Genomic DNA, 14459 nt, shown 5'->3' on the forward strand with positions numbered 1-14459 from the left:
TTCAGCAATTACTGCCATCCATAGTTGTCGTTGTTGTAAGACGACAACAACTATGGATGGCAGTAATTGCTGAGAATGCTGTTAGGAGATTCGGAGTTCCTATCCCGTCGCGGTGATCACCTGACGAAGGCCAGAGGATTAGTTGGCCGAAACGTCGTGAAACAACAACTAAAAAGATGAGGAAAATAGTCCGCAATAAATAAATTAATAAAATGATTTAATAAAAAAAATGAATAACTTGCAAGAATTCTTGCATAAGTGGGAAAGGAACAAGGTGGAAGAAAATGACTGGGTAGCAAGCAAGTTACTGACTGACTCTATCTCTCTGACTAGTTGGCTAACTGTCTGTGCACCCTACCTCCTTTCCTTCTTTCCCTTCCTCTCTTCCCTTATTGACACCATATAGGATGCTTATCAGCATCATATCACATGAATCCGAAAATTGGCATTGGTTTAGCACTGGTTTCCACACTATTTTTCTAATCAGAATCCTTTCTACAAAGACATTGGTCATTTATGGGAGGGACCATGTGGAGGTTGTCAAGCGAAAGTGATTTTTGTGGAACAAACTCGATTTGAAGTTAAAAGACTCAGACCATTGGTCTGTGTTGTTATCCAATTGAGCACCATCACCTTCTATCTAGGATGCTGAGAGCAGATACTACATTTTGAATTATTTGCAGAAATTCGAAAAATATGCATCTATTTTCAGAAAATAGAAAAATATGCATCTATTTTCAGAAAATAGAAAAATATAAATCTATATATAAAACAAAAATAAAAAATTAAAGCAGGGATTACAGCTTCCATACGTGCAGCTTTTTTTTTTATAATACTTAAATGCATTTTTTTTTTTTTTTTTTGCCATCCAATTATAATGTACCAGCACCAATCCTTGCTGATGGTTTGCATTCATGTTTTCTGGGGTTGTCTAACTTTCTTTCTGTTTTCAGGCTCTTCGAGAGAAACTGTTAGAGATTCTTATGGTAACGTCGTTAGATGTCCAGCGAGAAATCATTTCCTGTTTGCCCGAAATAATGGATGTCGCGGAACACGAAAAAGTTGTTGGAATTCTGAAGTAAGTACACATTTTCGATATTTTCTACTAGCTCTACCTACCTGGCGTTACCCGGGACCCAGTAAAGTCTTTTTAGTTTAAAATTCTTTATTCATTTACACATTTTTAAATTTGAGATAGACAACTTTAATTATGTTTTTCAATTTTTAAGGATTATTTGTATTATCTTGGATTCTTCAGAATACCATTCTCGTGAATGTTATTTTCCCAATGTTTTAGTCAATGTAACCTCCAACTTGTATCTTGTCGGACTCGTGAAGCTTTCTATTGAACTCTGGAATCTGCACGGGATTTTGAACGGAACCCTTTATTTAATCTACAGGAGTAGCATGCTCTCCTTCCGTCAGCCATGACTGAGTAGAACTCCTTAGTAATTTGCAATTGTATTTTGAGTGTCGCCAGCACTGGGGATTGAACCTTCAACCTCCAGAAGAAACTTTACAATTAAAATTTACCAAGTAATTTATTCACTACACCACATGTACATATTCTTGAGTTTGATAGAAAGATTCTCTGAGTCCAACAGAAAGATTTGTGAATTCGACAAGATACACCTGAAGAAGGTCGGATGTTACATTGACTGAAACGTTGTGAAAATAATACTCAAGATAGAACAGTTGTCGGAGTAATTCAAATAATATGAATTATCAATCTTCATTTAAAAAATTCAGAATCAGAAATAAGGTTGTATAAATCTGTATTGAAAACAAAAAGAAAAAAAAATCTCATTATGAAAATAGATTTGTATTCTCTTGTCCCTTAATCATCAAGTTTTCTGATGAATTATTTATTAAGTGGGAGATGTTTTGTATTAGTAGTTGTATTCACCAAATTAAGCCATTTTTGTAAGAAATTGTAGCTAAAAACGTTATTATATTGCCAATAATATGATACAATGAGAACAAATGAAAATTGGCTTGTCAGAAGCAAAGTTTGATTTGTCAGCTTAAATGGTATTTGGGTCTGACTTTGAGATCAGACAGCATCTATATATATAAAAGGCAAAATGGGCGTGCATATTTCTGTATGTATGCAAAAGGCTTTTTTCGCCGGGGTTCTCGCGGGGAGGGTTACTATTTGGGATAACTTTTTATATACTCTCTAAATTATAATATAATATACTCTCTAAATTATAATATAATATACTCTCTAAATTATAATATAATATACTCTCTAAATTATAATATCTACGATTTGTGAACGGTCGTCGTCTCTACATTTATTTTGAGCAAGTTTAAAAAACCCCAAAAAACCTGGTTTCCAGTGTTTGTTTTTTTTTGTATAAATAAAATGAAACTGAACTGAATCAAATTAACTCGCTTCGTGGTCATAGTCGGCACGTCTTGAAGGCAATCAGCTTTGATCACTATGGGGAGTATCGTTCATATCAGACAATTGCTATTCATTAAGACACTGCCAGAGCTCCCTTCCCCCCCAAGAGGGGGAGCTGGTTTTCCCCAACATCGTGGTGAAGTAAATACGGCAGAAAACTGGAAGCTTAACTGGCTGTAGGCCAGTTTAGCTTTCAGCCTTCTGCCGTATTTCGTTATCGTCTACGGCGTGATGGTTCACATCGTTAAATTTCAACACTTTACACTTCCGCTCCCGTCTTAGCGTAGCAGTAACATGTCACATTTTCTTTCACTTTCTGCCTTCACATCGCGTGTTCGGGTTCCAGCCTCCCTGCCTACTAACACCTTTTTTTTTTTTTCCAAACACCCGGGCAATGCCGGGCACCACCGCTAGTAAGTTTATATGTAATATTTTATCGCATATCAACACATTTTTTGATTATTTAATGCCAAAACAATAACTATTGTGAATGATTTGTTGATTGTCTCCATTTTTAACTAGCGGGGGTACCCGGCGTTGCCCGGGTGTTTGGTGTTTGGAGGTGTGTGTGGTGTTAAATAAAAAAGAAACGGGGGTGGGGTAAAAGTTGGTAGAATCGAACCCGAAGCCCTGAGGTGAAGTCTGAAAATAAAATCGGCCAGCCGGAATGAGTTACTGAAAGATGTTTCAATTTAACCAAATTGACAGGTGCGCGCACGGAAGTCGTAGAGCGTTACGACGACGACGTTTGTGCTGTAAAAATAGGGGTGATATTTCTTAGGGGGAAACTAAGTTCTTTGATCTCATAGGTAGGAGACACTAATACCGGATATTTAATTATCGCTAAAAAATCAACAACAGCAAAATAACTTTAAAAATGATAAAAATAGCTAATAATATCAGCAGGAGACCGTAGCGTAACAGTATATACACTCGACTATAAAACCTATAGTTCGAAGTTCAAGCCCTAATATAGCCAAGTTACTCTGATGAATTGTAGAGCAGTGGAACATGTGTACGTAGAGTACTGTTTTAAAAAGTAAAATAAATATGTTATTATTAAAAATGGAGACATATATAGATCATACATACGAATAATTAAGACATGATAAATGGTTCCTGCTAATTCTCTATTTGTGTAATATTTAGGCACATCATTCAAGTAACCTGCGATTCTTGTGCCAAGAACAACTTGTGTCAAGAGCAACTAGCAGTAACCGATTTTAAATTTTCATTTAGCCTAACTGGCATAGTGTTTCTTTTTTCTGTTTTTTCAGACTAAGATTTGACGGGATTAAACTAATTTGTTGATATATTCACTTTACATTGTCATTCTTTTTTTTTTTTTTTTACTTGCGTGCAAGCGACTCTATTGCGACCGTCGGTCGGTTGGTTGGTTTATCGGTCTGTCCATAGCACTTTTGTGCTTGACCTTTTTGGTTAAGATCAAAGGTCTGTTGTTCAATAGATGCTGTTCTTAGCTTTTTAAGCTTTTCTTGGCCTTTTAGCCAAAATAAATTTGTTTTGTCTTTTGGAAATTTTACTTAAATTTTTTAATTTTATATTTAAATTTTTTTAATTGCCATTTTTTCTTTAAGCGGAATAAATTAAATATCAAGATCAAAGTGTAGTATTTGTTCTTACTACATGCTGTATTTATGTTTGTAACTTTGTGATATAAAGTGGGGGATACCTTTTCTGTATTAATTTAATGCAAAATGATCACCCACTTTACAACCAGTCAGTCTCAAAGTCATTCAAGTCATTATCCAGATCATTCAAGTTGTTTTTGAAGGATTCCAGTTATTTTTTAAGCATTCAAATCATTCTTAAGGTCATTTAATTCATCCTTAAGTTCATTAAAGTCATTCTAAGTCATTTACTTTTTATTTATTTAAATCATTTCAGCCCATTTTTCGATCATTTTAGTTTATCTTTAAAAATTTCATGTCAATCCTTCATTCACGCATTCATTCATTACACGAGAGCACGCGACTAATGGCTATTGGCCTTATTTTGGTAAACATTTACTATAAAAAAACACTATAAAAAAGAAAAAAAATATTATTACTTTATAAAAAGTAAACAATTTTTTTTTCTTTTAACATTTTGTTTCTTTTTATGCGTGACTTGTATTTTTGTTTTCAAATATTCCCTCAGTTTGAAAAATAAAGTGTTTTTTTTACATAGATTTTTTAATGTAACCCCCCCCCCAGCCATTTGTCATGCTTTAATTTGTTGTATATAAATAGTAAAACTACATACATTTATCTATCTCTCTATCTCTCTCTCATATATATATATATATATATATATATATATATATAAGTAGATGTGCTTGTGTGTGTCTTTGTGTACAACTCTTACAGCCCTCATCATTGGACTGATCATGACCAAATCTGACATGATGATGGTCCCTCACTTAGAAATAGTGCACATCATTTTTCAAGGTTAAGGTCAAGGTCATAGCCTATGTGTATATACTCTCGTACAGCCCACACCACTGGATCAATCATGACCAAACCTCACATAATAATGGCCTCCGACCTAGGGATGGTGCAAACCCTTTTTCAAGATCAAGGTTGAATGTTAAGGTCATATTTGGTGCGGCTCTTACAACATCCACTTACTGCAAGGGTATCTTTGCTGGTAGTATATAATTGATTGATCTGATGAAATTACAAATAATATTATGGACAATTTTTAAGATACATGTTTTATGGCGTATCAGCACATTTTCAGTTATTTAATGTCAAAGATTATTGTAAATGATTCATTAAGTAGTTTAGTTTCTGTTGAAACTACATACAAAATTTGGGTGCTTCTTCATTATAATAGTGAGATTTGAAAATCGAAATATTGAATTTCAAGTAAAACCAATAGTATCTACTAAATTGTCACGTCACAGTAATGAACATATCCAAAAATTTAAAAAAAAAACAATAGGGTAGAAAATTAATTATTAATTAAAATAGTTTTCGAAAACAGTTAGAAAGAATTGAGTTTTGCTTAAAAAAAAATAAACCAGAGAATTCAAATCCTAACAAGGAGGTAATTATTATCTGAAAACTGAAGATCTTAGGTTAATTTAGCAAAACTCAATTTTCGCTAATCATCTTTGAAATCTGGTTTGATTAATAATTAATTTTCTACCTTATTGCTTTTTTGTAATTTTTGGATATGTTCATTACTGCGACGTGACAGTTAAGTAGATACCATTGGTTTTATTTGAAATCTAATTTTAAGTTTTCGTTATTATAATGGAGAAGCACCAAAATTTGTAATGTTCCTCGAGTGGTTATGTATGATGTTGCTTCTTATGGTTGTGGGTCACAAAACCATTATTTTCGTATAATCTATTAAATAAATCTCAAACATCTTTATGTGTGTTTGCTACAAACTTTTGTCATCCGCATCGTACAGGCACAAACGCAGCATCATTAGAAAAAGTGATCTTTCGGACAAACGAAAAATTGGAATAAATCGTTGATTATTTTGTGTAGAAATGTTGTGTTAAGCTTTGAGACATTGTGTTGAACAAAGATGGCGGCGTAATTCAGATCAGTAACCAAGATGGCGACCAAGAATCAAATGCGGTCCGTGGCGTAGTTAACGGCGAACTGATTGAATTCAAAATTCAACAATTTTTATGATAATTTTGAAACGTTTTCATTGGTTGTTTAGCACAGCCGGTGTTTATAAAAATGATTGGCGAATCCAGTCGGCTCATACCCTCATTAGGAGTCAAAAACATTTTACAGTTTGTAGATGAGGTCATATAAAAACTCTGCTTTCGATATGGTTTGTAAACCACGCATGCACTAACTGTTCTTCTGTTTTAAAAAGCTAAATATGCAACATGATAACATCTGTGTTCTCCTGGGCCCATCAATAACATGAAAACAAAATTTTGCTTTAGGTTTCGCCACCCAAGTCTCCTTTTTTTATGACTGGGCAATGCCGGGCACCCCTTATAAAGGGCAGTTGTCTGTGTATGACCAGCTAAAACTCTGAAACTATGAAACAAACTCCCACAAAGTTGGTATTTTCTTGATCAGCATTACTTTGGATGACGAATATCTAAAATTTAGAAAAAAATCAGTTCTTCTTTGACCCTAAACTAGTGCAGATTTTGTAACGAGAATTGTGTGTTTAGTTTCCAGTCATTTAATGTAGTAACTAAAGGGAAGCAACTCTGCTTTATTTTTTTTTTCAAGGAGTTATTTCTCTTATGTCAACTCATTACTTGAGTAATTTATAAAATGTGTATGTGTCCAGAAAGAGGAATGGCCTGGTCCAAAGAAAAAGAGGGGATGGGAAGAGGAAACCACAGGGATAGAAAAAGATGTTTTAATAGAATTATATATTACACTTTTGCACTGGACAATGTCAGGTAGCCATGCTAGTGTTAGATAAAATGAAGTTAGTTTTATTTTCTGGTGAATTTGTCTTGCATTTCAAGAAATATTTTCGTTTGCTGGTTAAATCACAAATGGAGACTAGAAAACCCACAAAAAAATTTTTACATTGGTTTTATTGCTGAGGTATATTAGCATTATCTTACTCTCACACTCCTTTATATAGAGGGGCTCCACTAAATAGAGTAAAGCACAGCACACCTTCATTACGTGGTTTCAATCTTTACTCTCCCATCATTTTTGATTGACTGATCATATCTTATATGGATGAAGATTTTAACCATCCGTCTGTCAATCACAATTCTTTTAAACATAATAAATACATTACAATATTACATTCTCCCTCACTAAAAAAAAAAGAAGGTAATCCTTGAGAGGAGGTATCATATTTCATACTGTGTAGATATGTTTCCCTGGTAGATAACATGCCAAAGCAGTAGTCAATTTTATATATAGAAGAAGAAAAGCAATTGTTCGTTAGTGAACAAATAATCAGCAATGAATATATCAAAAAAATTTTTTTATATAAATAGAGATTTTGTCTGTCGTAATTTTGCCGTCAATCGCTTTTTTTTTTTAATAAGTACATTGTGAAATTTGTTTTATTTCAAAATAGAGATCTTAACTGTATTTATAAATGGAGAATATTGCAATTATGATAAATTCCCCCCAAAATTTAGCAGATGCCGTGACTGAAAATCAAAATCGATTGATCTATTTAGATTTTCTTATAAACGGAGGCTAAAACATTATTTTATGACATAGATATATATTTCAGAATATGAATTGAAACATAAGTGATAATAAAACATCATCATCACCATCATCATCATCATCATCATCATCATCATCATCAGGACGAGCTCCTTGCCCGGACCAATGTAACTCTTCCTCTCTAGAGTTTCCTGTCTTCCATCAGCTGCCTCAGATCTTCAGGTTCACAGTTGACGTTGTGTACTACGTGGATCTAGGTCATCCTTTGCTTGTGCGTCCATGTCGTAGAGTCCATAGCAATACATCATTCACCAATTCATGCTTGCTTCTCAGACAGTGACGGACAAATCGTAGGCGGTTCTCTCTGATGGTATTAGATATGGCAGGTAGGTTGCCATAAAGTTGCTGCTTTGTGGGATGATTTTGCCAAGATATATTTAATACTGGTTGTAGCATACGGGTGTATGTACAGTCTAGTTTTCTTTCCAATCTTTTGGTGAGTATCCAGGCTGTAGAATAAAAACATAAGTGATAATAAAAAAATAAATAAATGAGTAAACATTATCAATATTGTTGGCAATAATATTTACAGTCTAAACAATTTATTTAGCTTCAATTACATATTGTATGTAGTGCTTTCACAATTATATAGCCCTCCTCAGTCTAGCAAAATCTATTTTTGTTTTTGTGCAAATTCTTATCTAATTAACAAAAATCAGTATTTATTTTACAACTTCACTTATTATTCACTTACTAATTTCCAGAACTCATAACTTGTCAAAATAGACTCAATTTTGAACTCCGAAACAACAAAGAACTGCGTTCCAATTGTTAATTGATATTTAAACACTCCATTTTATTATATATATTATATATTATCTTATCGTCATCGTTGAATTAGTATCATAATCATTATTAGCATGCTTATTACATTCACTATTGCCTTATGGATAATCTCGTTACTCCACCAATGTACGCACTGCTAATAATGACAGTGTTTTTTTCAAGTAGAATTACGAGGAGCATTTTTTTTTTAATATTTAAAGAAGTTTTTATTTTTATTTTTTTTAAACTTCAGAGAACTTCTTGAACAGACTCCTGTGTTGACCATTCTAATTTTAGAGACGATGTCCAATCTTGTTTTGAACAAAGATGTATTGTCTGAGGTAAGTGGTGCATATAAAATACATTAGTAATATATACTTTTTAACTGAAGTGAAAAGATATTTCTTTAAGATGAAATTGTTTTGTATTATTGGGATTACTTTTCTCATCTTAAGTGTTATTTTTACAATGTTTCGGTTGATGTAACCTCCAACCTTCTTCAGCAAGGACCCATGGTGTAGTGGAGAAGGACTTGGTGAAATTCAATTATAAAAGTTTCACTCTTCTGGAGGCTGAACATTCAATCCTCAGTGCGACTGACACTTAAGATACAATTGTGAATTACTTAAGATTTCAACCCAATCATGGCTGTTGGACCAAAACCATGCTACATCCATGGATTAAATAAAGGGTCCATTTGTATAGATTCCCGAGTTCGACAAGATACACCTAAAGAGAAGGTTAGAGGTTACATTGATTGAAACATTGTAAAAATAACACTCAAGATGAGAACAGTAGTCCGAATAATCTAAATAATTCGAATTATCACTCCTCATCTAAAAAATTCAGAAACGTAATATGAAATTGTTTGTCGGGAATGATTGCTGAAGGGAAATGAGAAAGTTAGGATCAGTTAGAACTTTGTTTAAAAAATAGTTTATTGTTTAGCTTAAACATGTAACGTAGGTGTGAAGATGAAAATAAAATTCATACATAATTTCAGTTAAACACCATGTCATGCAAAGTTATGAGAAATGAGGTCACTAAATTGCCTAGTTTCACTGTAAACATGAAGTTAAGAAATTGAAGCTCCATTTAATTCAGTAAATACAATCCAATTTAATTTTAAAGTTGTCTCTTTTTTCAGAATGTACCAATCTCAGGAAAAGAGTCAAGAGAACATTTTCATATTTTATTTTAGCATAACTAAATAGTAATCTATTATATAAAGGGTAGTTGTCTTTATGTGTGTTTGTATGTTTAGCTAAAACTAAAAAATAACAAAACAAATATCCTCAAAGTTGGTATTTTCTTGATTGGTTGCCCCAATTGAACAATATCTAAAAGCAATTGGAATATTTCCCCAAAATAGTCATGTTTACCTTGGCTTTTATAGTGTTTGTCCTGATTGCATTGTTTTGTGTATCTGTCTGTATCTTTTCCATTTTTCCTTTTTAAGTTTGCTTTCTGTAGCTATGCTCATGTTTTCTCATGTGTAATTCTTTTGACCCATCAGTAGTTGCTTTTTGTGATATTGTTATTCTTGCCAATGAATGACTATCTATGCTTCGTTATCTTTGGTTATATATATATATATATATATATATATATATATATATATATATATATATTATTTATTTATTGACGGTAAAGAATTTTATTTCATTTATGAGTAGTTCATAAAAATAATTTTTAATTATTGCCTTAAAACAAGGCGAGGAAGAAAGAAAAGTTATCTGTGCTAAACTCAATGGAAATAAGTAATGTGTACATGGGATGTTAAACAAGTTAAAAAAGGAGTATTTCATTATGAGAAAAAGAAAGAAATGAATATGAAAAACCCTTTACATTACTCCTCTTAATCCTTTTCTCTAAGTGTATAGCTAAATTGAGATTACATTTAATCGAAGAAACAATCTCTTTGCTTATAAAGAGAATTCTTCAATGATGATATATAAATTGATCTTGAATAGTAGAAAGAGGTGGAATATGCTCTATCTAGAGAACAAATTATTATTATTTCTTTTTTTATTCCTTTCTCACCTATTTTTTTTTAATTTATTTTTTACAATAATGTAAAAGTAATATGCATGTTCTACTCATAACTGTAATAAATAAACATTGTATACATTTTCTTTTGTAGGTATTAGCATCCGTTTTAAAAAGCTTATCTTCTTGCAAAATGGAAGACCTACCTGTTGTTGTGAAGTTCATATTGCATTCTGTACATGTAAAAGATGCAATTGGGGTAAGTGACTTATAAACTGTCTCCTACTATAATATAATTAATTATATTATAGTATATTATATATATACTCTAGTAGCTAATGCTGGTTATGTATGCACTTTAATGTATACAGCTAAACTCTTCAGAAATCTACTAATTGAAGATCACTGATTAATGTTTGCTAAGTGACACATCTGTCACTGACGGCGAAATTGATGAAATAGTCATGCCCATTTTTAGCAAAGTACGAACACCTACCAGCACTGTATCTCTGAAACTGTTGAGCGTAGATGGTTATGTGACCACTCAAAATGTCCGGAATTGCCACATTATTTGGGGGGGGGGGGGGTCAATAATACATTATGATGTTCTAAAACCAATGGCTTTCGAGATATTTGCAATAAACTAATTTTAACACATTTCGAACCTATGTTCCGTGTAATTTACATGGATGTACTATACATGTAATGACATGACTAACCCGGCTATTGCCCAGGGAGTTTTTAAATTTATGTTCTCAAACACCAGCAACACTACCACAGATGATTGGCTCCTGAAGCCACTCTTTCAGTATATTCATTATTGGTTAAGTTCCAGATAAAGTAAGCTGGTGCTACCAGATCAGGCTGTCTACTGACTTCCTGAGATGAAACGCACCTACATAGATGTCTTTGTTTTTTTATTCCCTTTTGCAAAACTTAGTCATGTTCTGCGAAAACAAAAACAAAAACAACATTCTCCTTCCCTTCCCCTCCCTCGTTTTCTTTTTCCTTCACCTCCTCACCCCTTTTTTTTTTTTTTTTTTTTTTTTGCCTAGTTGGTAGGGCGATAGAACATACCAACTGCCCCCCTGCAGAGGGTAAAAATCCTTCAATGGGACCACCAGTTGACCGTTGGTGGCAACCCGTAATGCATTAAGAACGGGATCCTGGTGGTTGAGTGGAACATGCCTAGGAAATAATAACATGATACTACAACACACCACTTTGGCCCTTACTAGGCTAGACGGGAGGTTGGATAGGCCCGATCCAATCAATCGGTTGGTCATGACAAGCACTAATTCAGACAATCCAAACAAAAACACACTAACACTCAACATAAACAATAAACTGAGTTAATAAGCGATGGCTGAAGGGTCAATCAAGCTGGGAAAAAGGTAACCATCAGGAATAATAAAAATACAGGGAAATCCCATACTTGGGTGGGCATAACCATATATTGTGAATGCTTGGAAACCTCCCCATGTTTGAGTATACCAGCTATGTAGCCCTGGAGAACCGAGGCGAATGGGATTTACCCCCTCATAGTTCTTCCCCATAAGGGGCTCCGAGGAGGGTGGGGAGCATGGCTGATGAATTTTTCAAAAATTATTATGAATGCCAAAAAATCCAAGAGACCACACACAGAAATAGACTCTGACAGCGACAATGAAGATACAAACTTTCCAAGATTCATCGTGCTAGAAGCAACGTCTAATATACCGTTAACTAAAATGTCACCCTTCATTATCCAAAAGGTAATATCAAGCAAAATAACACCTAAAAATGTCAAAAAATTAAGGAATGGTACCATATTGGTAGAAGTACAAAATAAAAAACAGGCCAAAACTCTACTTCAACTACAAAAATTGCATGAAACAAACATCAAAGCTTATCCACACCAAACACTAAACTACTCCAAAGGAGTCATAAAAAACCAGGAAATCTCCGTCTGCACAACAGAAGAAATCAAAACAGAACTAAAAAACCAAGGGGTCACAGATGTAAAAAGAATCACATTTAAAAAAAAAGGAGAGGTAATATATACAAACACTTATATATTAACATTCAATTATCCTCAAATACCAGAGACCATCAATATAGGTTATGAAAGAACGAAAATAGAACAATACATTCCAAAACCTTTACAATGCTACAACTGCCAAAAGTTTGGACATAATAAAGACCAATGTCTAAGATTCTTCACATGTGGAAACTGCAGTGAAAAAAACCCAGACCACGATGAAGAAGACTGTCCAAATAAAACCAAATGCACAAACTGTCAAGAAGAGCACCACTCTCACTCAAAACAGTGCAAAATATATAAGCAAGAGAAGGAAATAATAACAATCAAATATCAAAAAAATATAACCTTCCAAGAAGCCCGCAAAGAAGTCACAAATCGCACCAAAAACTCATATGCCACAATAACCCAACAAGCAAACAAAATGTACAACTACAATGAACTAAACCTTGCTCCAGAAATTGCAAACCTAGCAAAAGAACTAAAGAACATACTTGAAGAATTAAAATCTTTTTTATCAGAACTGAAAATAAATTCTAACAGCCAAATAAAAGTCAGAAACGAACAACCCAGTATAAAAGAAAACGAAACAAAGGAAATCAGAAAAACTTCCATCAATATTGAGGAATCAATCTCTAAAGAAATGAAACCTCCTCAATTATCAAAACGTGAAAGATCCAAGTCACTAACAAGGACAAAAACAGATGTTAAAAATAAACACACAACAACAGAAAAAATGGAAATAGAACAGAACAACAAAAAAACTACCCCCCAAAAACAAAATGACAAACAAAAAACAGAATTAGTATTAATTGAAAATGAAAATAAATTTGAACTAGTTGAAACTGGTAGCCAAAAAAGACAGTCAAGACAAAGTAAATCTAAAAGTCCCAGACCAAAACCCAAAAAAAGCCTCTCACCAGAAACAAGAAACAGACCATCCACTTCCAAAAGAAACACCCAAACTAACATCGAAACTATGGACGTAGACATAAACACCAACAGTCCAAAACCAAAAGAAAATATAAACCATGACTAACAAAATCCTACAGTGGAACATAAGAGGATTAAAAATTAATATCGAAGAAATGCAAATACTTATCAAATCCTTATGTCCTGCAATAATTTGCCTACAGGAAACACACTTAAAAGAAAATGACAAAATTAACATAAAACACTACTCAATATACAACCACATAAACAAATTATCATGCAAAGCCACCGGTGGATCATCAATACTGATAAACGAAAACATTCCACACAGCAAAGTGAACTTAAAAACAAATATGCAAGCTGTTGCAATAACTGCAACACTACACAAAACAGTAACCCTATGCTCACTCTATATACCACCAAATGAAACAATAAACGAAACAGAATTAAACAATATAATCAAACAACTACCTAAACCTTTTCTACTGTTGGGAGACTTCAATAGTCACAATATATGGTGGGGCAGTAAAAAAAACAACAAAAGAGGCCAAACCATAGAAAAAATAATTAACCAAAATGATCTATGCCTACTCAACAACAAAGAGAATACATATATGCACCCACCAACGGGAACCCTATCAGCAATCGATATAACACTATGTGACCCAACTATATACATGGATTATAGCTGGAGAACACATAAGGATACATGCGGAAGTGACCACTTCCCAATCATAATAGAAAACGAGAATCCCAAGCCAGAAGACAAAACACCCCGCTGGAATTTACAAAAGGCAAATTGGGAAAATTTCCAAAATACATGTCAATACAGATTAATACCTGAAGCGAATCCTGACTTAGAACACATCACATATTTCAGCAACACCCTACTCACAATAGCCGAGGAGAACATACCAAAAAGTTCCACTACTACAAAATATAACAAACCCTGGTACAATAAAGAATGCAAAGAAGCTATAAGAGCCAGACGTGCAAACCTAAGGAAATTCAAAAACAGTCCAACGAAAGAAAATTTGGACACCTATAAAAACAGCAAAGCCAAAGCACGGAAAACTATCAAAGAATCAAAACGGAACTCGTGGAAAGACTATGTAACAAAAATTAATCAAAACACAAAACCCAAAAAAGT

General features: G+C 33.5%; 1 protein-coding gene across 1 annotated transcript in view; it reads left to right on the forward strand.

Moving 5' to 3' along the window:
- LOC145243368 (Fanconi anemia group D2 protein-like) overlaps nucleotides 1-14459 on the forward strand; it is a 212310-nt gene that overhangs the window by 30582 nt on the left and 167269 nt on the right. Inside the window, exons 10-12 of the mRNA XM_080106191.1 lie at nucleotides 954-1078; nucleotides 8621-8708; nucleotides 10511-10615. Of these exons, the coding sequence (XP_079962317.1) occupies nucleotides 954-1078; nucleotides 8621-8708; nucleotides 10511-10615 (318 nt within the window). The remainder of the gene's footprint in view (nucleotides 1-953; nucleotides 1079-8620; nucleotides 8709-10510; nucleotides 10616-14459) is intronic.

Source organism: Euprymna scolopes, chromosome 22, assembly GCF_053919585.1.
Source record: "Euprymna scolopes isolate OS-2025 chromosome 22, ASM5391958v1, whole genome shotgun sequence".
NCBI lineage: Eukaryota > Metazoa > Mollusca > Cephalopoda > Sepiida > Sepiolidae > Euprymna > Euprymna scolopes.